Source organism: Oncorhynchus mykiss, chromosome 1 (assembly GCF_057628025.1).
Source record: "Oncorhynchus mykiss isolate SJ-2025 chromosome 1, ASM5762802v1, whole genome shotgun sequence".
Lineage (NCBI taxonomy): Eukaryota > Metazoa > Chordata > Actinopteri > Salmoniformes > Salmonidae > Oncorhynchus > Oncorhynchus mykiss.
Genome location: NC_143022.1, coordinates 53213721 through 53240438, shown reverse-complemented (window position 1 = coordinate 53240438; position 26718 = coordinate 53213721). Strand labels below are relative to the sequence as shown.

At 46.7% G+C, this 26718-nt stretch overlaps 1 protein-coding gene across 1 annotated transcript in view; it reads right to left on the bottom strand.

The window, feature by feature from the left end:
• Positions 1-26718, bottom strand: part of shank2b (SH3 and multiple ankyrin repeat domains 2b) — a 136089-nt gene that overhangs the window by 71308 nt on the left and 38063 nt on the right. The window contains exons 10-12 of the mRNA XM_090233556.1: positions 26232-26547; positions 16859-17019; positions 15982-16098 (exon numbers count right to left, since the gene is read on the bottom strand). Coding sequence (XP_090089682.1) covers positions 15982-16098; positions 16859-17019; positions 26232-26547 — 594 coding nt within the window. The remainder of the gene's footprint in view (positions 1-15981; positions 16099-16858; positions 17020-26231; positions 26548-26718) is intronic.

Sequence of the window (26718 nt, the reverse complement as noted above, 5' to 3'; positions counted from 1 at the left end):
GTAGCATTGTTTAAAGTGGCTAGTGATATATTTTACATAAATTCCCATAAATTCCCATTATTAAGGGGGCTGGAGTTGAGTCAGTGTGTTGGCAGCAGCCACTCAATGTTAGTGGTGGCTGTTTAACAGTCTGATGGCCTTGAGATAGAAGCTGTTTTTCAGTCTCTCTGTCCCAGCTTTGATGCACCTGTACTGAACTCGCCTTCTGGATGATAGCGGGGTGAACAGGCAGTGGCTCGGGTGGTTGTTGTCCTTGATGATCTTTATGGCCTTCCTGTGACATCGGGTTGTGTAGGTGTCCTGGAGGGCAGGTAGTTTGCCCCCGGTGATGCGTTGTGCAGACCTCACTACCCTCTGGAGAGCCTTACGGTTGTGGGCGGAGCAGTTGCCGTACCAGGCGGTGATACGGTGAAGTTTGTGAGTGCATTTGGTGACAAGCAGAATTTCTTCAGCCTCCTGAGGTTGAAGAGGCGCTGCTGCGCCTTCTTCACGATGCTGTCTGTGTGGGTGGACCAATTCAGTTTGTCTGTGATGTGTACGCCGAGGAACTTAAAACTTACTACCCTCTCCACTACTGTCCCATCGATGTGGATAGGGGGGTGTTCCTTCTGCTGTTTCCTGAAGTCCACAATCATCTCCTTAGTTTTGTTGACGTTGAGTGTGAGGTTATTTTCCTGACACCACACTCCATGGACCCTCACCTCCTCCCTGTAGGGCGTCTCGTCGTTGTTGGTAATCAAGCCTACCACTGTTGTGTCGTCCACAAACAGTCGTCCCATTCGTCAGGAGCTGGCCTCCAGAGACACCACCCTCACGTTTGACCAGCTGGTGGATCTGTCCATCCGACTGGACAACCTGCTGGCTACTCGCGGACGTTCAGATCGGTGTCTGGTGGTTCCATCCTCCCGCACTCCCTCTCCAATAACCATGGAGCTGGGAGGGGCGCTGCGCAGGGAGACCGGAGGGGATCCCCGCTCGTGCACCATCTGTGGCCTCAGAGTTCACACTGCCGGTTGGTGCCGGGTTGGTTCCTCTGGGAATCGTGGCAGCAGGCAGGGCGCTCTGGCGTCACCCCAGGTGAGCCGGCACCATTCTCACCCAGAGCCCCCTGTTGCATATATGTTTGTATCTGTCACGTTCCTTGAGTTTTCCCCACATTCCCAACATAATGCGCTTGTAGATTCAGGCGCGGCTGGGAATTTTATTGATAGAGCCTATAGTTTAGGGATCCCCATCGTTCCCGTGGGTGTGCCCTTCCCCTTTCACACCTTAGATAGTCGACCATTAGGGTCAGGGTTGATTAGGGAGGTCACCGCGCCTTTGGGCATGGTGACGCAGGGGGGTCATACGGAGAGAAGTCTCTTCCTTATTGACTCTCCCGTGGTGCTGGGCCTACCCTGGTTAGCTTGTCATAACCCCACTGTTTCTTGGCCACAGAGGGCTCTCACGGGGTGGTCGTGAGAGTGCTCAGGTAGGTGTTTAGGGGTTTCCGTCGGTGCTACTACGGTGGAGAGTCCAGACCAGGACTCCACCGTGCGTGTTCTCCCTGAATATGCTGATTTGGCCTCGCCTTCTCTAAAAAGAAGGTGACTCAATTACCACCTCATCGACGGGGCGATTGTGCGATAGAGACGCTGCACTTCCCAGGAGTCACGTGTATTCCCTCTCACAGGCGGAGATGGAGGCTATGGAAACATATGTCTCTGAATCCCTGCGTCAGCGGTACATTCGGTCGCCCCCTTCACCCGCCTCCTCAAGTTTCTTTTTTTGAAGAAGAAGGAGGCCTCTTGCCTGGTGGCGCCGGTAGTGTGGGAGCTGAATGCGGACATTGAGCAGGCGTTACGTGCAGAGTCCCCTCCCCTCCAGTGTCCAGCTGGGCATCTGTACATTCTGTCTGCTGTCCGCGACCGGCAGATCTATTGGGCCCACACGTCACCCTCCTCTGGTCATCCTGGGATCGGTCGGACGGTGTGCTGTCTTAGTGGGAAGTACTGGTGGCCCACTTTGGCTAAGGATGTGAGGATTTATGTTTCCTGCTGCTCGGTGTGCGCCCAGTGTAAGGCTCCTAGGCACCTGCCCATAGGTAAGTTACAACCCTTACCCGTTCCACAACGGCCGTGATCGCACCACCGATCTTCCTCAGGGGCGCCGACAGAGATGGCCGTCTCACTTCGCGTTCCTAGGAAACTATGCAGTATTTTGTTTTTTACGTGTTATTTCTTACATTGGTACCCCAGGTAATCTTAGGTTTGATTACATACAGTCGGTAGGAACTACTGGATATAAGGGCAACGTCAACTCATCATCATAAAGACCAGGAATACAACTTTCCCAAAGCGGATCCTGTGTTTTGCCCACCACCCAGGACAAGGGATTGGATCCCAGCCGGCGAACCAAAACAACAACGCCATAAAAGGGGCAGACGGAGTGGTCTTCTGATCAGGCTCCGGAGACGGCCACATCACGCACCGCTCCCGAGCATACTACTCGCCAATTTCCAGTCTCTTGACAACAAGGTTGATGAACTCCGAGCAAGGGTTGCATTCCAGAGAGACATAAGAAACTGTAACGTTCTTTGCTTCACGGAAACATGGCTCACTCGAGACACGCTATCGGAGTCGGTACAGCCAGCTGGTTTCTTCACGCATCGCGCCAACAGAAACAAGCATCTTTCGGGTAAGAAGAGGGGCGGGGGTATGCCTTATGATTAACGAGACATGGTGTGATCATAACAACATACAGGAACTCAAGTCCTTCTGTTCACCTGACTTAGAATTCCTCACAATCAAATGTCGACCGCATTATCTACCAAGAGAATTGTCTTTGATTATAATCACAGCCGCATATATTCCCCCCCAAGCAGACACATCGATGGCCCTGAACTGACTTTATTTGACTCTATGTAAACTGGAAACCACATATCCTGGGTCTGCATTCATTGTAGCTGGGGATTTTAACAAGGCTAATCTGACTCCCTAAATTCTATCAGCATATCGATTGTGCTACTAGGGCTGGTAAAACCCGGGATAATTGTTATTCTAACTTCCGCAACGCATATAGGGCCCTCACCCGCCCTGCTTTTGGAAAAGCTGACCACGACTCCATTTTGTTGCTCCCTGCCTATAGACAGAGACTAAAACAGGAAGCTCCCGCGCTCAGGTCTGTTCAACGCTGGTCCGACCAATCTGATTCCACGCTTCAAGATTGCTTCGATCACGTGGATTAGGATATGTTCCGCATTGCGTCAAACAACAACATTGATGAATACGCTGATTCGTGAGCGAGTTTATTAGCAAGTGCATTGGCAATGTCGTACCCACAGCAACTATTAAAACATTCCCAAACCAGAAACCATGGATTGATGGCAGCATTCACGCGAAACTGAAAGCGCGAACCACTGCTTTTATCCAGGGCAAGGTGACCGGAAACATGACCGAAAACAAACAGTGCAGCTATTCCCTCCGCAAGGCAATCAATCAAGCTAAGTGTCAGTATAGAGACAAAGTAGAGTCGCAATTCAACGGCTCAGACACAAGAGGTATGTGGCAGGGTCTACAGTCAATCACGGATTACAAAATAAAACCCGCCCCGTCGCGGACCAGGATGTCTTGCTCCCAGACAGACTAAACACATTCTTTGCTCGCTTGGAGGACAATACATTGCCACTGACATGGCCCGCTACCAAAACCTGCGGACTCTCCTTCATTGCAGCCGACGTGAGTAAAACATTTAAATGTGTTAACCCTCGCAAGGCTGCAAACCCAGACGGCATCCCCAGCCGCGTCCTCAGAGCATGCGCAGACCAGCTGGCTGGTGTGTTTACGGACATATTCAATCAATTCTTATCCCAGTCTGCTGTTCCCACATGCTTCAAGAGGGCCACCATTGTTCCTGTTCCCAAGAAAGCTACGGTAACTGAGCTAAACGACTACCGCCCCATAGCACTGACTTCCTTCATCATGAAGTGCTTTGAGACCATATCAAGGACCATATCACCTCCACCCTACCTGACACCCTAGACCCACTCCAATTTGCTTACCCCCCCAATAGGTCCATAGACGACGCAATCGCAACCACACTGCACACTGCCCTAACCCATCTGGACAAGATGAACACCTATGTGAGAATGTTGTTCATCGACTACAGCTCATAGCTCTAACACCATAGTACCCTCCAAACTCGTCATCAAGCCCGAGACCCTAGGTCTCGACCTCACAATGTGCAACTGGGTACAGGACTTCCTGATGGGCCGCCCCCAGGTGGTGAGGGTAGGTAACAACATCTCCACCCCGCTGATCCTCAACACTGGGGCCCCACAAGGGTGCGTTCTGAGCCCTCTCCTGTACTCCCTGTTCACTCACGACTGCGTGGCCATGCACACCTCCAACTCAAGTCATCAAGTTTGCAGACGACACTACAGTGGTAGGCTTGATTACCAACAACGACGAGACGGCTTACAGGGAGGAGGTCAGGGCCCTCGGAGTGTGGTGTCAGGAAAATAACCTCACACTCAACGTCAACAAAACAAAGGAGATGATTGTGGACTTCAGGAAACAGCAGAGTGAGCACCCCCCTATCCACATTGACGGGGCAGTAGTGGGGAGGGTAGTAAGTTTTAAGTTCCTCGGCGTACACATCACGGACAAACTGAATTGGTCCACCCACATAGACAGCGTGGTGAAGAAGGTGCAGCAGCGCCTCTTCAACCTCAGGAGGCTGTAGAAATTTGGCTTGACACCAAAAGCACTCACAAACTTTTACAGATGCACAATCGAGAGCATCCTGTCGGGCTGTATCACTGCCTGGCATGGCAACTGCTCCGCCCACAACCGTAAGGCTCTCCAGAGGGTAGTGAGGTCTGCAAAACGCATCACCAGGGGCAAACTACCTGCCCTCCAGGACACCTACACCACCCGATGTCACAGGAAGGCCATAAAGATCATCAAGGACAACAACCACCCGAGCCACTGCCTGTTCACCCCGTTATCATCCAGAAGGCGAGGTCAGTACAGGTGCATCAAAGCCGGGCCCGAGAGACTGAAAAATAGCTTCTATCTCAAGGCCATCAGACTGTTAAACAGCCACCATTAATATTGAGTGGTTGCTGCCAACACACTGACTCAACTCCAGCCACTTTAATATTGGAAAAATTGATGTAAAAAATGTATCACCAGCCACTTTAAACAATGCCACTTAATGTAATGTTTACATACCCTACATTACTCATCTCATATGTATATACTGTACTCTATACCATCTACTGCATCTTGCCATCTTTATGTAATACATGTATCACTAGCCACTTTAAACAATGCCACTTTTATATGTTTACATACCCTACATTACTCATCTTATATGTTTATACAGTACTCGATACCATCTACTGCATCTTGCCTATGCCGTTCTGTACCATCACTCCTTCATATATCTTTATGTACATATTCTTCATCCCTTTCATCCCTTTACACTTGTGTGTGTAAGGTAGTTGTTGTGAAATTGTTAGGTTAGATTACTCATTGGTTATTACTGCATTGTCGGAACTGGAAGCACAAGCATTTCGCTACACTCGCATTAACATCTGCTAACCATGTGTATGTGACAAATAAAATTTGATTTGATTTGATCCTTCACAGAGTAACACCACGATCCTGGTCATTGTGGATCGTTTTTCTAAGTCTTGTCATCTCCTCCCTTTGCCCGGTCTCCCTATGGCCCTACAGACTGCGGAGGCCCTGGTTACACACATCTTCCGGCACTACGGGGTACCTGAGGATATAGTGTCTGATCGGGGTCCCCAGTTCATGTCGAGGGTCTGGAGGGCATTCATGGATGGTCTGGGGGTCTCGGTCAGCCTTACCTCAGGTTTTCACCCCGAGAGTAACGGGCAGGTGAAGAGAGTTAACCAGGATGTGGGTAGGTTTCTGAGGTCTTATTGCCAGGACCGGCCAGGGGAGTGGGCAGCGTTCGTGCCCTGGGCAGAGATGGCCCAGAACTCGCTCCGCCACCCCTCCACTAATCTCTCTCCCTTCCAGTGTGTATTGGGGTATCAGCCGGTTCTGGCTCCTTGGCATCAGAGTCAGACTGAGGCTCCTGCGGTGGACGACTGGTTCCGGCGCACGGAGGAGACATCAGCGCGCCGTGCTGCGCCAGAAAGTTGGCGCAGACCTTCACCGAAGTGAGGCCACGGTGTTCGCACCGGGGGGACCGGGTCTGGCTCTCGACCCGAAACCTGCCCCTCCGCCTGCCCTGCCGGAAGCTGGGTCCGCGGTTTGTGGGGCCATTTAGTCCTGAGGAGAGTGAATGAGGTTTGTTACAGGTTACAGCTTCCCTGCAATTACCGCATTAAACCTTTGTTCCAAGTGTCTCTCCTCATGCCGGTGGTGGCTGACCCGCTCCTGGAGACTAAGGTGCTGGAGGTTCCTCCGCAATACTAAGGTGATGGATGTTCCTCCGCCCGGCGTACTCCGTTCGTTCCATACTGGATTCGAGACGTCGGGCGAGGGGCCTTCAGTACCTTGTGGACTGGGAGGGGTATGGTCCAGAGGAGAGATGCTGGGTTCCGGTGGAGGATGTGTTGGATCCTTCAATGCTGCAAGAGTTCCACCGCCTCCATCCGGATCGCCCTGCGCCTCGCCCTCCGGGTCGTCCCTGAGGTCGGTGTCAACTCGCTGCTGGAGCCGCGCGTCAGGGGGGAGGGGGGAGGGGGTGCTATCACGACTTCCGCCGAAGTCGGTCCCTCTCCTTGTTCGGGCAGTGTTCGATGTCACCGACCTTCTAACCATCGCTGATCCATTTTTCATTTTCCAATTGTTTTGTCTTGTCTTCCTTCACACCTGGTTCCAATCCCGTCAATTACATATTGTGTATTTAACCCTCTGTTTCCCCTCATGTCCTTGACTGTGATTGTTTGATTGTATGGTATGTGCTAGTTATGTTCTCGTGTGCGACGGGTTTTGTACCTACTTTTATAATTTTGTATATTTTGTGAGCACTTATTAAATGACTCTGTTTATACCAAGTTCGTTCTCCTGACTTCCCTGCCACCGGCACGCACCCATTACAGTGTGTGTGTGTGTTAGGGATAGCACAGAGAATAATTAACACTGGATACAATCCAAGTTGTATAGTGCACATAGTGCACTTAGCCTTTCCTAAGAACACCCTTTCCTAATTGCAATAAACACCACCAAATATTCAGTATTTGACAAAAGATGAACTCTAAATATAGACATATAATAACAACAATAAGCCAATGTAAAACCAAAAGGCCCTTTTAAAACAGAAAACATTTAGCTGTCCGATAGCCATCCAAAAGCCTTTAGAAACTAGGATAATTAATTCAAAGGATGTGGAGATGTTGAAGATGTTGTTGAAGACCACAGTGAGTGTTATTTTGGCATTGTTCTGTAGGTTCTCTATGTTGATATGTGATGATATCAGTTGTCAGAAGCTGGGCTGCGTGGGACTCAACACTTTCCCCTCCAACCTACTTCCTCGTTGTCATAGTCACTGATTTATTTTCTAAGCACAGCCTCTTTGATAGCAGGGTGAGTTATATGACTTATATTATGTGCACGTATCATCCATGTAGATAACATGTGATGTGGGCATTACCCTATTCAAGGCCTCTTCTAGAAAGTACACTATCCCACTGTAGGTCATCCCATCTGCTTTTTCATGAAAGTCCACTATTTTAAATCTCATAGACATCTGAAATGTACATCACGGCTTAAATCACCATCTTTAGTTTCAATTTTAAGTTCAAATTTTAAGGCTCAGATATAAAACTGCCAAGCTAATATATTCTGAGATACGCCCAGATTGTAGGCTATGCACACCATGGCAATGAGATAGACGTGTAAAGCACCTTTTTAGCACAGGTTAAATCCCCCAGCCATCCACAGTACTAATGAAACACCCTGTCAGTGTTGTTGCTCTGGCTATGTCCCAAATAGCAACCTATTCCCTTTATAGTGCACTACATAGTGCTCTGGTTAAAAGTACTGCACTATATATGGAATAGAGTGCCATTGAGAACAAAGCCCGTGTCAGTGTTGTGCTGTACAGCAGCCCCCCGTGTCTCTCTTTCATCCCCAAATCATCCCCAAATGGTACACTACAACCTGTCAGTGATATACACTTCATGACCAAAAGCATGTGGACACCTGCCCATCTCATTCCAAAATCATGGGCATTAATATGGAGTTGGTCCCCCCTCTTTGCTGCTATAACAGCCTCCACTCTTCTAGGAAGGTTTTCCACTTGATGTTGGAACATCGCTGCTGGGACACAGGAACATTAGTGAGGTTGGGCACTGATGTTGGACGATTAGGCCTGGCTCGCAGTCGGCGTTCCAATTCATCCCAAAGGTGTTCGATGGGGTTGAGGTCAGGGCTCTGTGAAGGTCAGTCAAGTTCTTCCACACTGATCTCGACAAACCATTTCTGCATGGACCTCGCTTTGTGCACGAGGGCATTGTCATGCTGAAACAGGAAAGGGCCTTCCCCAAACCTTTGCCACAAAGTTGGAAGCACAGAATCGTCTAGAGTGTCATTGTATGCTGAAGCTTAAAGATTTCACTTCCCTGGAACTAAGGGGCCTAGCCTTAACCATGAAAAACAGCCCTGGGCCATTATTCCATCTCCACCAAACTTTACAGTTGGCACTATGCATTCGGGCAGGTATCGTTCTCCTGGCATCCGCTAAACCCAGATTCATCCGCTGGACTGCCAGATCGTGATGCGTGATTCATCACTCGAGAGAACACGTATCCACTGCTCCAGCGTCCAATGGCGGAGTTTAGTTTAGTTTATTAATTCGACCATTTTAAAAAACAAGCACACATAAAACTTAAAAGCCATACATGCACATTAATAAAATCATTGAGGTTATTATTTTATTTTATTTCACCTTTATTTAACCAGGTAGGCTAGTTGAGAACAAGTTCTCATTTACAACTGCGACCTGGCCAAGATAAAGCATAGCAGTGTGAACAGACAACAACACAGAGTCACACATGGAGTAAACAATAAACAAGTCAATAACACAGTAGAAAATAAAAATATAAAAAAGAGTCTATATACATTGTGTGCAAAAGGCATGAGGAGGTAGGCGAATAATTACAATTTAGCAGATTAACACTGGAGTGATAAATGATCACATGGTCATGTGCAGGTAGAGATACTGGTGTGCAAAAGAGCAGAAAAGTAAATAAATAAAAACAGTATGGGGATGAGGTAGGTAAATTGGGTGGGCTATTTACCGATGGACTATGTATAGCTGCAACCATCGGTTAGCTGCTCAGATAGCAGATGTTTAAGCAGATGTTTATCCAACTTCAACGATTTTTGCAATCCGTTCCAGTCACAGGCAGCAGAGAACTGGAAGGAAAGGCGGCCAAATGAGGTGTTGGCTTTAGGGATGATCAGTGAGATACACCTGCTGGAGCGCGTGCTACGGGTGGGTGTTGCCATCGTGACCAGTGAACTGAGATAAGGCAGAGCTTTACCTAGCATGGACTTGTAGATGACCTGGAGCCAGTGGGTCTGGCGACGAATATGTAGCGAGGGCCAGCCGACTAGAGCATACAGGTCGCAGTGGTGGGTGGTATAAGGTGATTTAGTAACAAAACAAATGGCACTGTGATAAACTGCATCCAGTTTGCTGAGTAGAATATTGGAAGCTATTTTGTAGATGACATCACCGAAGTCGAGGATCGGTAGGATAGTCAGTTTTACTAGGGGAAGTTTGGCGGCGTGAGTGAAGGAGGCTTTGTTGCGAAATAGAAAGCCGATTCTAGATTTGATTTTGGATTGGAGATGTTTGATATGAGTCTGGAAGGAGAGTTTACAGTCTAGCCAGACACCTAGGTACTTATAGATGTCCACATATTCTAGGTCGGAACCATCCAGGGTGGTGATGCCAGTCGGGCGTGCGGGTGCAGGCAGCGAACGGTTGAAAAGCATGCATTTGGTTTTACTAGCGTTTAAGAGCAGTTGGAGGCCACGGAAGGAGTGTTGTATGGCATCGAAGCTCGTTTGGATGTTAGATAGCACAGTGTCCAAGGAAGGGCCAGAAGTATACAGAATGGTGTCGTCTGCGTAGAGGTGGATCAAGGAATCGCCCGCAGCAAGAGCAACATCATTGATATATACAGAGAAAAGAGTCAGCCCGAGAATTGAACCCTATGGCACCCCCATAGAGACTGCCAGAGGACCGGACAACATGCCCTCCGATTTGACACACTGAACTCTGTCTGCAAAGCAGTTAGAAAAATCGAGGCTACTGAGTCTGCCGATAAGAATATGGTGATTGACAGAGTCAAAAGCCTTGGCCAGGTCGATGAAGACGGCTGCACAGTACTGTCTTTTATCGATGGCGGTTATGATATCGTTTAGTACCTTGCGCGTGGCTGAGGTGCACCCGTGACCGGCTCGGAAACCAGATTGCACAGCGGAGAAGGTACGGTGGGATTTGAGATGGTCAGTGATCTGTTTGTTGACTTGGCTTTCGAAGACCTTAGATAGGCTGGGATAACATCAAATAAAGTCCGGGACTTATTTCCATTGTGGTCCTCTTCATTGTGGAGCTATACACCACTCCAGCTGACGCTTGGCATTGCACATGGTGATCTTAGGCTTGTGTGCGGCTACTTGGCCATGGAAACCCATTTCATAAAGCTCCCAATGAACAGTTATTGTGCTGACGTTGCTTCCAGTGGCAGTTTGGAACTTGGTAGTGAGTGTTGCAACCGAGGACAGACACTTTTTACATGTTATGCGCTTCAGCACTCAGTGGTCCTGTTCTGTGAGCTTGTATGGCCTACCACTTCGCAGCTGAGCCGTTGTTGCTCCTAGATGTTGTTTCCAATTCACAATAACAGCACTTACAGTTGACCGGGACAGCCCTAGCAGGGCAGGAATTTGACGAACTGACTTGTTGGAAAGCTGGCGTCCTATGACGGTGCCACATTGAAAGTCACTGAGCTCTTCAGCAAGGCCATTCTAATGCCAGTGTTTGTCTATGGAGATTTAATGGCTGTGTGGTCAGTTATATACACCTGTCAGCAACGGGTGTGGCTGAAATATCCAAATTCACTAATTTGAAGGTCCACATACTTTTGAATATATAGTGTATGTTCTGTACCCACCATCTCTCATTCTGTCTCCCTCTCAATGCTGCTGCTGTTCTCGAGAGTGCAAACACACCTCTCTCTCTCTCTCCCTCACTTGCCTCCTCTCCTTAACACACGGAGAGCAGAATTAAAAAAGACTACTTGACAAGAGCGTGCACTGTTCTGACAGCTGCTGACACTAAATCACATCACCATGGGGGCACTGTAGCTAGCCTAGCCTAGCATAGCACAGTCAGTGGCTAGCTTGGTAAATCCACAGAGGCTCCAACCTGACTCCTGCGATTCAAATGGACACTGACACAGGCCAAGGATACTAAGTGTTTGGAATAGAAAACTAGCACCGTGGAATAGATTCGGCCCTGAATAGATTCAACATCAGTGCTGAACTGTACTGTATATGTTGGGTGTAATCAGATGTCTACATCCTTTGAATTACTTCAACTGAGGAAGATGAATGCATACATGTACATACAGTAAGGCCATACATTAAAGGAACATACAGTACAGCGCATTAAAATCCTTATAATTTACCATTACGAATTCTTCCGCCTCCTTTATATAAGCAGCACTATACTCAACTTGAGAATAGAATTTACCCAATCCGTTGTCCACGCAATAAACTCACACACACACACACTTCCAACTAAAAACACTGAAAATAACTAACAGAAATACCACCTACATATGCCTTTCTCCCTTCCAGGTAAAACACTTTCCGTTAGGATTCCAGAAAACATTTTGAATAATGTTTACAACCAGACTACCAGCTAGATATGGTCCTCGCTTCAATCCTGCCCCCCCCCCCCCCCCCCCAACACTCACACAGTGCTGTACCTCCAAAATGAACCTTCTTCCTGGATTTGGCAGTTTCTTCCATTTGCCCCCTTCTGTCCTCTCCTGAAATGGAGTGCTTCCCAGAAACGCTCACACCTCCACCTTCAAGTCCCCGTCCTAAGTCAGGATACCTCACCTCTCCACCTCTAGTCCTCAGGTTAGAAAGCCTTTCGTCAACATCCCCAGAAAGTTTGACCAATCCCGGTATGTGAATTTATAGAGCCCATAACCATGTCCATAGACATGAAGAGAACAACTCTATCTGGTAATGACAAAATCCCACGTAAGCTCCGTTCTTAGTGCAGAGAGAGAATGAGAGAGAGAAAAAAATTGTACAAAAAGAGAGAGAGAAAAAAATCTTGCCAAGGCCCACTCCTTAGCAACCGGGCTTGTACAGTGTACAGAGGACGTTTCCATGGCAATATATCAATCAGGAATGTACATGAGTGTTACAGTAAAGGGTTCATGCTGGTACGACTGCATGATGTTAGTAACCAAACAGAAGCACAGGTAGCCACTACTATAATATTCAGATGGTCCTTCGGTAGTAATTATTGACCTCGAGCAATAACAATGTCTGAAATCCTCTGTGCTTTATCTTCCCTTCAGGTGTATGAAAACAGACGTATTTGTGAGGACAAGACTGGATGAAAAGTACCTGCTAATTATAGCCTCGTCCACATTGCATTGTCAAATAGTGAATTATCATATCCTTCACAAACTGCATTTGTACAGTAGCACGGACTGCTATAATTCACAGATTCGGTCAAAATGTACTGACTGAGTCATTGTGACTCTGTCCAGTCACTGAGTACAGCAAGTAGGTCTTTCAGGATTCACAAATAAACAAAATAAAAATCTGAACGTAACATGTAAAGTGTTGGTCCCATGTTTCACGAGCTGAAATAAAAGATCCCAGAAATGTTGCATATGCACACAGTTGTTTACATCCCTGTTAGTGAGCATTTCTCCTTTGCCAAAATAATCCATCCACCTGACAGGTGTGGCATATCAAGCTGATTAAACAGCATGATCATTACACAGGTGCATTTTGTGCTTGGGACAATAAAAGGCCAATCTAAAATGTGCGGATTTGTCACACAATACAATGCCACAGATTTCTCAAGTTTTAGGGAGGAGTGCAACTGGCAACCAGAGCTGTTGCCAGATAATTTTATATTAATTTCTCTACCACAAGCCGCTGGCAAAACATAATTTTAGAGAATTTAGCAGTACATCCAATCTGCCTCACAACCAAAGACCACATGTAACCACACTGGCCCAGGACCTTCACATCCGGCTTCTTGACTTGCAGGACCGTCTGTGACAAGCCACCTGGACAGCTGATGAAATTGAGGAGTATTTCTGTCTGTAATAAAGCCCTTTTGTGGGGAAAAACTAATTCTGATTGGCTGGGCCTGGCTCTCCAGTGGATGGGCCTGGCTCCCACAATGGTGGGCCTATGCCCTCCCAGGCCCACCCATGCCTGCACCCCTGCCCAGGGCCTAGATAATTTATTTCAGTTGACTAATTCCCTGAAAACTGTTGCATGTTGTGTTCATATTTTCGTTCAGTATAGACATTATTGGACTTTAAATACATTTAGGCCAATACACATTTTAAGGGGTAAACACCAAAGCTAGCCTCCTCCTATCAAGAGACCTCTCCAGTCACTGCACATTGTTCTGATACTATATAAGCCACAGGTAAGTGTCTGGAACACACACACACACACACACTCTGGAACACATAAACACACACACACACACTGGACCACACACACACAAACATGAGGGTCTGGAACATTCAATGGCATATCAGTGTTCTGTCAGAGTGGAGTAGCAGGCAGAATGACATCATAATGACTCATATTGTGATGCCACACACACACACACACACACACACACACACACACACACACACACACACACACACACACACACACACACACACACACACACACACACACACCAGACCCTCCCAGCCAATTGTATCACAGATGGTTTGCCAATGCTTCTCAAGCCTGCCTGACTTCTAATTTAAAACATCATTCATTTATTTCTGTACACCACCCTCCTAACAGTCCATTTAGAAGACACTTTTATGCAAAATGACCTACAATAGTGACATCATATATTTTGGTCCCCGGTGGGAATCCTGTATATTATTTTGTTGTTCAAGAAGATTGATAAGACAGTGATGGCGAAAGTGAAAGCATTGAAGTATCGCTTTATTCAAATGCTGCTTTTTATAATGTGTTATAAAACGGTTGTTTGGATCCTGGATGCTGATTGGTTGATATGCGGTAGTTGTGGAACAGCAACTCCTGCAAGATCAACCCGGACTCAGGCATAGACGTAACATAGTAAAAGTTAATGTCTCTCTCTACCCACAATCCAGAAGACACACTAGGAGAGGTCAGGGAACCAAGGGTGAAACACACAGGTTATAGCATGTATGAGGTCCGCACAACCGCTTCTGTACAGGCAAAGATAGGCTACCGTAAAATGCGCGTACCCTGTGGCTTAGCCTACTGAATGCAAATAATTCAAGCAAACACTGCGTTGTGAAGGACGCATGTGTAGGCTGTGGACGGTGTCCTTGCTGCTGAGGGCTAATTGTGTGTGTGCCTGCCATGGCCAGAAGGCCCTTCACATATTCAGTTGGAAGTAAGAGGTAGATGTGCATGCTAGCCGTTCCGGTAGACTTCCAGTCATTGCGCTGACGCCAGTTATTAACTTCCTTAGAACCGCATGCAGAGACATACAAATGGTCTCCATGAGTCCATCTGAATTTGGGTAGGTCGAAAATGGTTTGACAAAATCTCGCACTATCCCTTTAAGCGTTTTCAATAGCTGCCTTACTATTATGTCAGTACATCAGTGCAGCCGGATCATGCAATCATGGTGTGCTTTAAACTCAAGAGAGCCCTCATCCCCTCTGGCCTGAGCAGAGCTGCATGGCCTCATAAGCTACTGAACACTGGCTGCACTGATGTGGAAGGCATTTATTTGGACCAAAATAACTTTCAACAGAATGTTGCCCCCAGGAGCAAGGGGCACACGCAGACACACAGAAGCATACACGCGCGCCGCGCACGCACACCCACACACACACACACACACACACACGTAGTATGCGCACAGAGTACACACACACAAATTCACACAAACTGTACAAAAATACTGTACTTGCACAAATGCAAAGCAAGAAAGCAGTCTACCGGCCAACATCTCAGACATTTTAACATCTTCACTACAGTACTACAGCTGCATTGTAGTCTAGTCTCAGGTATCAGTGTGGCTCTCTCTACCCATAATCCAGAATGACATACTAGGAGAGGTCAGGGAACCAAGCGTGAAATACACAGGTTACGCATGTATTGAACATGAGGTCCGCATGCTCGCTACTGTACAGGCAAAAATAGGCTACTGTAAATGCATGTACCCTGTGGCTTAGCCTACTGAATGCAAATGATCCACGCAAACACTGTGTTGTGAGAGAACGCATGTGTAGGCTGTGGACTGTGTCCATGCTGCCGAGTGCTAATTGCATTACCAGCCTGCCATGGCCAGAAGGCACTTCACATATTCAGATGGTTATCGAAGCATAAGAGAGCTAAAGCTGAGACCGAGCACAGGAGAAAAATATCTCACAAGAATCTGATTGCTTTTTTCTTTGAAGAAACGGAGTGTGTGTATTTGAATAAAACGATAGGTCACGAAATAACTCTTGTTACAAAGGTCCATTTCCTTCTTTTATTCATATAATGGAGCCCTATTGAGTTGTAGAGGAGGAGAGGGACGGGATGCGTGAGGCGAAAAATGAGGCCGTTTGGCATCAGACTTTACACTAACAACTGTTCTACCAATCAATAAAACATCAATCCTCGTGGCGCTGCGAGTGGAGATTTAGAAGTGATTTAGAACAGCGTGGTGATCTGTCTTGAGAGGAGGCTTCTCCTAGTGGGCCTGGCTAGGGATCACACACACACACACACACCGAGGACTTACATGGTTTCTCCTCCTGGACTTGGTTAGGGATGTTCTCCTCCACACACTCTGCTGGGAACCACCCCAAGTTACCACGGGCACTGCCCTCCCAGAAACCACTTTCCCCTACGGAGAGCACTGCGAGGGGGAGAGAGAGGAGGGGAAGGGTGGGTGAAAAGAGAGAAAGAGAGAGGGTGGGGAAGGGGGAGTGAGATAAGGGGGGAAAGACTGTGTAAGAACAATGTAAATAGTAGTATGTAAAAGAAGAATTGACTGCATTAGTCATTATTCATCTAAAAAAGACCCCAGCTCCACTCCACCAATGTGCCTGTGGTCTCTTCAATGCCACTCTAGCTTGCCCAACATGACAACCTGACAGGTAAATACTATGTAACCTTTGAAAAGGCACAATTGAATTTTAAAACTCAAAAAGCACTGAGGAAAAACACACCCGTAAACGAAATAGTCCTTTTCCCTAAGAGACAAAGCTACCACTGATGTTAGAAATAACTAGAGTAGAAGTGAGAGTAAATAACTAGAGTAGAAGTGAGAGTAAATAACTAGAGTAAATACAATGCACTGCAGTCTTTTGCATAAGTGTCTTGCTTTTCACTGTTTACTTAGTTGGGAAAAATCGTTTAGCTAAATCTAAGCAGGTTACTGATGGACTTCTTAATGACATCCTTCTGAGTGGTTGCCTCTAATATCTCTCTCCCCAGTGCTTAAAGTGAAATGAAAAAGGTGCCGGAACTATTACTAATGTACTGTACCGGCGCTCATACTGTATTTGAGAGCCATTATACTATAAGAACGCCCAGTACTCAAGCAGTAAAAAAGGTGTCCCAATTAAAACACTACTTCGCTCTGGGATACAGCATAGATCGACCAGGATGTTTACCTTTGACCTTGTCGTTCTTGTACAGGGGGATCTCTCCTTCGGCCTGTGGTTGGTAGGACTGGGTCACCACATAGTGCTTGCCTGGCACAGCACTGTACAGCTTACGCGTGGGCCCCTGGCTGTCTATGCCATCAGAGAAGGCTTCCCGACCCCTGTGGGGGCTGGAGAGGGGAGAGGGGAAAAAGATTGAGGTTAGTCCGTAGTCCGTAGTCACAAAAATAGAAACATACTTTTTTTTTGTGGTCACATACAGTGATTTTATTAAATGGAGCACAGCCTTTTGGTATAAAGCACACTTTAGCAGCCTGTGCCCCCTGTAAACGGTATACTGTGGGTTGGGCATATTCGGGGAACAGGATAGGGAAGAGAAAAAAGTGCAAGGTACATATTTTCACATAGCAGTGAAATTATATGGGTATGTATTTAGTAGGGCTCTATAACCGTGTAACTGCAGATTATGGATGAAGACCGTCTATAATAAAATAACTGTCATGAGCGTTTTAATAATAACATTATTCAAAAATAAATATCATCAACTTCATTTTAAAGTCGCAAAAACTTTACCCGAAAGCAGCAAAGTAAAAGTAAGCTTGGTTTACATATAACAGCCGACATAAGGAGAGACAAGAGGTGGAAAAAATATCATTTTGTTTGGAAAGAACAGCTGACAAGACGAGACACCCGGGCATTCAAAAAGATATCATGTGTGGTTGAGTCCAGTCATTATCTTGTATTTATTTATTTTGTATATTTTATAACGGTGACCAATAGTTGTCAACAAAATCCCATGATCGTCACATCCCTAGTATTTAGTGAACTCTACTCTACTCAATGAGCAGCACATCATAGCAGCTGAGGAAATTCACTGACAGGAATGAAAGGTTGTACAATGGCCCCCTCTGTTGGACTGCTGTAAAACTGACGGCCTACAATAGGAGATCAGAGCTGGAACGGGCTCATTATCCACACTAATGACAGGAGTATCATCAAATCTGTGTTGATCATCCATTTGATGTTGATATATTCCATTCCCCACTCAAAAGTCTGACATTCGTTAGCGTGGAGATGTGAAAAATGTAGCAATTGAGAGACATTACATTATCAAATGATTGGATAGTGCTTGGACAATATAATTCCTATGATGGTCCACTCGTATATGTTTACAATCCCTTGGACATAGCTTTATATTGAAGCCTGAGGCAGTAACGAGGCTCTCCTCTGTTGAATACGAATGCTCCTTCTAGCTAATTAAAGCAGCAAACTCTCTCTGTCCATTCGGTTGTTTGGAGTTGCTGTACAGTGTCTGGGTCCCTCAACAGGGGCCCTATTACCACTCCTATCCCAGCTTGTGGTCCAGACCTACTCTCTGCACACATCATCTATTCTACAACACAATGAGGAGAACAGGGAAACCAATCAGAGCTATTATCCGCAGAGCTCTTGGCATTCACCTGCTTTGTAGAGAGAAATGACACAGGGGAAGAGGATGTAGATGGAAACATTACAATGTCTTCTGCAATACAGTATGAAGTTAAGGGCCCCAAATTTAGATTATCTTGTGTATTTAGCACAAGAGCCTTGTACAGCAAAGCTTATTTGCATAGAAAGAACTTTGTGGACTGTGTTTAGACTTAAAACGGGTAAAAAAAAATAATCTGTCAATGTCACTGGTATGAACACAGTGTAATTCAACAAGATCTACACCGAAAATGACAACACATTTTGAAGCGCCACAGATGACATGCTGTACTCATGGAGATGATGGGGATGGTGTACTGTAAACGTCTGACAACCAAGGCAGCAGCAGAGCAGTGATATGTGATGTCCTGGTATGTTCACTTCCTGTGCTCGGCCTGGGGGATGAGAGCCTACCCACCTCGCTGCTCCACCTGCTAGCCCAGGGACACAGCATGACACACACACACACACACACACACACACACACACACACACACACGGCGATAGAGGCCAGCAGAGCGGCAGAGAGAGAGAGAGAGAGAGAGAGAGAGAAAGTGGGCCAGATGAGAATTCCAGCTGTACATGCCCTCAGTGGCTGGTGCTTCATTAAGACTCTATAGAGACTCTGTCAAAGTCACAACCAAAGGCATCCCTCATGCTAACTACCTAGTTTAGCATCACTGTAGGTACCTAGTGTAGCACAGCCTCCTCCGCTTAACTGTAGGCAGGGACTATACCTTGTCATATCTAATGTACCCGACTGCGTGAACGTAAATGGTTTAATCGAGCATCCGACCGGATTCCGCAGACCAAACTAACCGAGATCAGATTTCATACCAAGTGAATCACTATTTCTGTCGAAGTCACAGCCAAAGGCATCCCTCATGCCAACTGGATAGGCTAGCATAGCATAGCATAGCCTCCTATCCTTCACACTCTTAGAAAAAAGGGTTCCAAAAGGGTTTTTCAGTTGCCTTTTTGGTTCCAGGTAGAACCTTTTTGGGTTCCATGTAGAAACCTCTGCGGAAAGGGTTCTACATGGGAACCCAAAAAGGTTTTACCTGGAGCTAAAAAGAGTCCTATGGGGACAGCCGAAGAACCCTTTCAGGTTGTAGATTTTGAGAGTGTGAAGCAGTATAAGGGAAACCATGACACATCCATTGTCTGAGCAGGTGCTGACGATAGCAAACTATCAAGACAAGAGACTCTGCAGAGTCCACACACTGAATACAATGCAGTGTGTACATTTGACCTTCATTTAACTAGGCAAGTCTGTTAAGACAAAATTCTTATTTACAATGACAGCCTACCGGGGGAACAGTGGGTTACCTGCCTTGCTCAGGGGCAGATTTTTTACCTTGTCAGCTCGGGGGATTCGATCCAGCAACCTTTCGGTTACTGGCCCAACACTCTAACCACTAGACTACCTGCCAGCCCATAAAGCATGATAGGGTCTCACCAACAATACCGACATTCACGTTACGTAACACTTTTTTGTGTAACTACAGCAACACAATTTGAGATTTTATTTGACTTACAGATGCTACACACTTTATAGCCTATAAATGCATAGGCCCAAAGTCACTGCCATTCATTCACTGGTAGGTCGAAATCATAAAAACGTGACCTTTGTACATGGCAACAGTCAAACCAATGTTAACCTTTTAGTCATGACTTTACGCTTAGTAGCCATGGCAGTGTGTGTGTGTGTGTGTGTGTGTGTGTGTGTGTGTGTGTGTGTGTGTGTGTGTGTGTGTGTGTGTGTGTGTGTGTGTGTGTGTGTGTGTGGAGATGGCAGACCACTGTGACTGACAGCAGCTCACTGCCTGTTTAACAGTCAAGCTGTCACATCAAATCCTCCAGATGCTTTCGTGGCTCTACACACACTACTGTGTCGAGCCGAGCCAAGCTGTCTTGAGCTGGTTTGGTTACACATCCACCATAGTTGCTGTAAATGTGCTGGAGCCAGCACAGTTTGGTTGGGGTCGACACAATTGTGTGAAAAAAATGTAATAGTTGGAGAAAAAAAGAGTGTCTGGGGGATCTGCTAGAATAGTGGGCATCAAACTTAGCAGTGTGATGCAACCAAAATGTGAAACTGGCACCGGGTTACTGCATGATGGAAAGACTATGGAGATAAGGTTAGGCTAACAAACAGGTCTGGGTACTTTAGTGTCTACATAGTTATAGTGTCGTGTAGGGTTGTGACGGTCATTAAATTGCAACGGGACACTCTTGCGTTGCCATATACCAAATAGGAAGAACACAAGGGTATTGTACTGCGCACGTGTGCTATGGACGGTATGAGACGTAAGAGAAACTTATGAACGGGATGAATAATAGATCATAAAAAAACTGTTGACGGTGTAAATAACCCAGTGAGAGGTTTATAGGACACAAGCTACCAACTACCGGCTAGATAACCGCCCTTACAAACTACAAAAAGGCACGTCCTTGTTTACCACTAACCAACCATGGTTGATGACCTGTGTCCCAAATGGCACCATATTCCAATCCCTATATGGTCCACCACTTTTGACCACGGCCCATAGGGCTCTGTAGGGAATAGGGTGCTATGTGGGGCACAGTCCTGGCTACCAGCTACCCGCCTCTACAAACTGTATATATACAGTGCCTTGCGAAAGTATTCGGCCCCCTTGAACTTTGCAACCTTTTGCCACATTTCAGGCTTCAAACATAAAGATATAAAACTGTATTTTTTTGTGAAGAATCAACAACAAGTGGGACACAATCATGAAGTGGAACGACATTTATTGGATATTTAAAACTTTTTCAAGTCAAAACAAATCAAAAACTGAAAAATTGGGCGTGCAAAATTATTCAGCCCCTTTAAGTTAATACTTTGTAGCGCCACCTTTTGCTGCGATTACAGCTGTAAGTCGCTTGGGGTATGTCTCTATCAGTTTTGCACATCGAGAGACTGAAATTTTTTCCCATTCCTCCTTGCAAAACAGCTCGAGCTCAGTGAGGTTGGATGGAGAGCATTTGTGAACAGCAGTTTTCAGTTCTTTCCACAGATTCTCGATTGGATTCAGGTCTGGACATTGACTTGGCCATTCTAACACCTGTATATGTTTATTTTTGAACCATTCCATTGTAGATTTTGCTTTATGTTTTGGATCATTGTCTTGTTGGAAGACAAATCTCCGTCCCAGTCTCAGGTCTTTTGCAGACTCCATCAGGTTTTCTTCCAGAATGGTCCTGTATTTGGCTCCATCCATCTTCCCATCAATTTTAACCATCTTCCCTGTCCCTGCTGAAGAAAAGCAGGCCCAAACCATGATGCTGCCACCACCATGTTTGACAGTGGGGATGGTGTGTTCAGCTGTGTTGCTTTTACGCCAAACATAACGTTTTGCATTATTGCAAAAAAGTTCAATTTTGGTTTCATCTGACCAGAGCACCTTCTTCCACATGTTTGGTGTGTCTCCCAGGTGGCTTGTGGCAAACTTTAAACAACACTTTTTATGGATATCTTTAAGAAATGGCTTTCTTCTTGCCACTCTTCCATAAAGGCCAGATTTGTGCAATATACGACTGATTGTTGTCCTATGGACAGAGTCTCCCACCTCAGCTGTAGATCTCTGCAGTTCATCCAGAGTGATCATGGGCCTCTTGGCTGCATCTCTGATCAGTCTCCTTGTATGAGCTGAAAGTTTAGAGGGACGGCCAGGTCTTGGTAGATTTGCAGTGGTCTGATACTCCTTCCATTTCAATATTATCGCTTGCACAGTGCTCCTTGGGATGTTTAAAGCTTGGGAAATCTTTTTGTATCCAAATCCGGCTTTAAACTTCTTCACAACAGTATCTCGGACCTGCCTGGTGTGTTCCTTGTTCTTCATGATGCTCCCTGCGCTTTTAACAGACCTCTGAGACTATCACAGTGCAGGTGCATTTATACGGAGACTTGATTACACACAGGTGGATTGTATTTATCATCATTAGTCATTTAGGTCAACATTGGATCATTCAGAGATCCTCACTGAACTTCTGGAGAGAGTGTTACACAATGTAACTCCAAGTCAATCACACTTCTGTGAAATCAAACTGTCCACTTAGGAAGCAACACTGATTGACAATACATTTCACATGCTGTTGTGCAAATGGAATAGACAACAGGTGGAAATTATAGGCAATTAGCAAGACACCCCCAATAAAGGCGTGGTTCTGCAGGTGGTGACCACAGACCACTTCTCAGTTCCTATGCTTCCTGGCTGATGTTTTGGTCACTTTTGAATGCTGGCGGTGCTTTCACTCTAGTGGTAGCATGAGATGGAGTCTACAACCCACACAAGTGGCTCAGGTAGTGCAGCTCATCCAGGATGGCACATCAATGCGAGCTGTGGCAAGAAGGTTTGCTGTGTCTGTCAGCGTAGTGTCCAGAGCATGGAGGCGCTACCAGGAGACAGGCCAGTACATCAGGAGACGTGGAGGAGGCCGTAGGAGGGCAACAACCCAGCAGCAGGACCGCTACCTCCGCCTTTGTGCAAGGAGGAGCAGGAGGAGCACTGCCAGAGCCCTGCAAAATGACCTCCAGCAGGCCACAAATGTGCATGTGTCTGCTCAAACAGTCAGAAACAGACTCCATGAGGGTGGTATGAGGGCCCGACGTCCACAGGTGGGGGTTGTGCTTACAGCCCAACACCGTGCAGGATGTTTGGCATTTGCCAGAGAACACCAAGATTGGCAAATTCGCCACTGGCGCCCTGTGCTCTTCACAGATGAAAGCAGGTTCACACTGAGCACATGTGACAGACGTGACAGAGTCTGGAGACGCCGTGGAGAACGTTCTGCTGCCTGCAACATCCTCCAGCATGACCGGTTTGGCGGTGGGTCAGTCATGGTGTGGGGTGGCATTTCTTTGGGGGGCCTCCATGTGCTCGCCAGAGGTAGCCTGACTGCCATCAGGTACCGAGATGAGATCCTCAGACCCCTTGTGAGACCATATGCTGGTGTGGTTGGCCCTGGGTTCCTCCTAATGCAAGAAAATGCTAGACCTCATGTGGCTGGAGTGTGTCAGCAGTTCCTGCAAGAGGAAGGCATTGATGCTATGGACTGGCCCGCCCGTTCCACAGACCTGAATCCAATTGAGCACATGTGGGACATCATGTCTCGCTCCATCCACCACAGACTGTCCAGGAGTTGGCAGATGCTTTAGTCCAGGTCTGGAAGGAGATCCCTCAGGAGACCATCCTCCACCTCATCAGGAGCATCCCCAGGCGTTGTAGGGAGGTCATACAGGCACGTAGAGGCCACACACACTACTGAGCCTCATTTTGACTTGTTTTAAGGACATTACATCAAAGTTGGATCAGCTTGTAGTGTGGTTTTCCACTTTAATTTTGAGTGTGACTCCAAATCCAGACCTCCATGGGTTGATAAATTTGATTTCCATTGATAATATTTGTGTGATTTTGTTGTCAGCACATTCAACTATGTAAAGAAAAAAGTATTTAATAAGAATATTTCATTCATTCAGATCTAGGATGTGTTATTTTAGTGTTCCCTTTATTTTTTTGAACAGTGTATATATATATATATATATATATATATATATATATAGTGCACTACTTTTGACCAGGGCCCATAGGGCTCTGGTCAAAAGTAGTGCACTATGTAGGGAATAGGGTGTCATTTGGGATGGAGCCGTGCACAAACCCACCCCTCATACCCTGAACCAAAGACAGTGATTACATAAGGATGTTAAATTTGGAAGAGGCAGTCGTGGGCTGAGGTATTTATGCAAAACAAGAACAGGAAGAAAATAGGTCCTCCAACAGCAGCATCAGCCAATGGTTGTGTCTGAATATTGTCACAATGTGTCTATTTCTGATCTACTGCTATGCTGAGGCAAAAACAGATGAGTGTTCATGTAACACTCACTGTCATGGTATATAATTGCTTCTTTTAAGGTATCATGTCAGGATATATCAGCGTTTCAATGAAACTATAACAGGCACTGAGTGGCTCAGTTAGTAGAGCATTGGCACTTGCAACACCAGGGTTGTGGGTTCAATTTCCCCAGGGGACCAGTATGAAAAATGTATGCACTCACTACTATAAATTGCTCTGGATAAGATCATTGGCTAAAATGACTAAATCAAAAACAGAAGGAATGGCCTATACGTGTGAGCTATTTGTCATTGCTCTTTCTAGGTACAGTATGTAAACCAAGATAGAGTGTCTACTACAGTACCAAGTAAAGCAATAATCTAGGTGAATTATCTAATACAGTTAAAATAGCAGGCTCTAACCCTGAACAGTTATTTAGCACAAGTACTGTCTACGCCTTAGAACTAAATACAGAAAATAGTGTGTTTTATATTGGCCTCTGAATCACCGTTGTCCACACGGACAACAGGAGCGTAATAGCAAACAGCAATTATCAGATCGCATCCGAAACACACTACAGCTGTTAGCGCTTTGCTTTGGTCCGCAGTTGGAGGATATTATCTAACACACCGTGGAGTAAGCTAGTTAGCTGCTAAAAACACATATGCACCATATGGCAGTAATGGCCATAGCAACCACTCCAGTAACTAGGGAGGAACTAACGGTGTCCCATTTGAACCGCTCTACTCCAGTAACGGTGCCAGTAATAATGTATTCATACACCAGTAGGCCTGCTGACCTGGCTGAGAGGAGGCCGAGTGAAGGCAATCACAACAACTCATTATGCATCCTGAACACGGGCTGAACACGGGCTGAACACGGGGAAGCTGAAGGGGAGAAAAAAAAAGGTACAATTCCCATAGGATCATTTATTGTGTGACATCTGTCATATTTAGATTCAATTTAGATGAATTTCCGTTTTCCTTTTATGCGAGCAGTGAGTAATTGGCGTGGCCCACTTACTGAGCCTGCTCTGTTCTCCACAGACCCCCTGCTATGGTGAAGAGATTCACACGCTCGCACGCAAACACACGTCGTCATTGACGTGGACCAAAAAATGGTCTCAACTCAAATCTGGTGGTACATCCATGGTGACAATGACAGATGTGAAGTAGGAGGGTGGGGGGTATATGTGATGAGACCGGGATCCAGGGTATATCTGGGGTAGGGGGGTTGGAGTGTCAAATTAAGTAAACCAACCGAAAGCAGTTTGCTGAAGTAGGACTGGGGTATTGTTCACGAAGAGTAACAGTTGTCACGATTGGCATTGGGGAATCTGTACACATTAACCAAGTCGCAGTGGGACAGCTGTACTGCCAAGCCTCTCCTCTGCCTGCCTGTAATTCCTCTCACCTTATTCCCTGTACGGTGTACTACTTTTGAGCAGGGCCTCACTCATCCCAACTGAACAAACCCTTCCCTCCCCTGTCTGCAACAGAAACCCCCACTCCGACGTTGCCACTTTCATAAGAGTGACTGATTGGACCGATGGTGGAGCACATCTAGAATCTCTACTCCCCAAGATGCAGTGAACACCAGGGACTGTTTTTGGGCCAACATCCACACACATCCATGAACACACATCCACACTCTCCTGAGAGAGACTGCTCAGACCTACAGTGAGCGCCACACATCTACCATCTCTATTCCCCAGGCTGCCATGTGCACCAGGGACTCATTTGGGACATATTTTCTGGGCCAAAATCCTTCTTTGTAACTGCACTCTGTTTGTAGAGGTTCTGTAAACTACCAAGGGCACTAATTGGAAAGTCACTCCCTATAGCAGTCGCACCCTAAAGTTGGTGACATTGTTTAACTAAAAGGAGGTCTAGTAAGCCTGGGTGGCCCCATAACAAATCAGGGCCCACCCATAAGTATGGAGATATCAATATGGGCCGGGCCCCCCCCTAAAAAAATCCACGATTTCACTTTGGGCACCTGCAAAAGAAGTTGGGAGCCCTCAAGAGCCAATATATAACTCAAACCCTGGTTGGTGACTGACCTGGGCTGTCGCTGAGGGGTCTGTCTCCGTGCTTCCTCCCCCAGGCGCCCCAGGGAAGGTGAGCGGGGAGGGCGGGGAGCCCCCTTCCCCATGGTCCTGACTGTTCCATTGGGGCTGGGCATCTGCTGCTGCTGGGGCCGGCGGGGGGAGAGGCTACGCAGGGGAGAGTGGCTCGGGGACGGCAGGGGTGACCGGTTGTTCACGTTCAGGTTGTTGTCGCTGTTGGAGCGCAAGAGCGTCGGCCGTGGTGCAGCGAGGGTGCTCCGTGGGGCTTGCTTGCGCCGGGCAGTCTGGGCCGGCGCCTCACGGAAAGGCACTAGAGGGAGGGAGGGAGGGAGGGAGGGAGGGAGGGAGGGAGGGAGGGAGGGAGGGAGGGAGGGAGGGAGGGAGGGAGGGAGGGAGAAATTAGACCAAGTTTCATTATGGTAGAGATTCTTCATTGTTCCTTTGAAACTCAAATAGAAGCAGGTCAGTAAGCAGAATACTC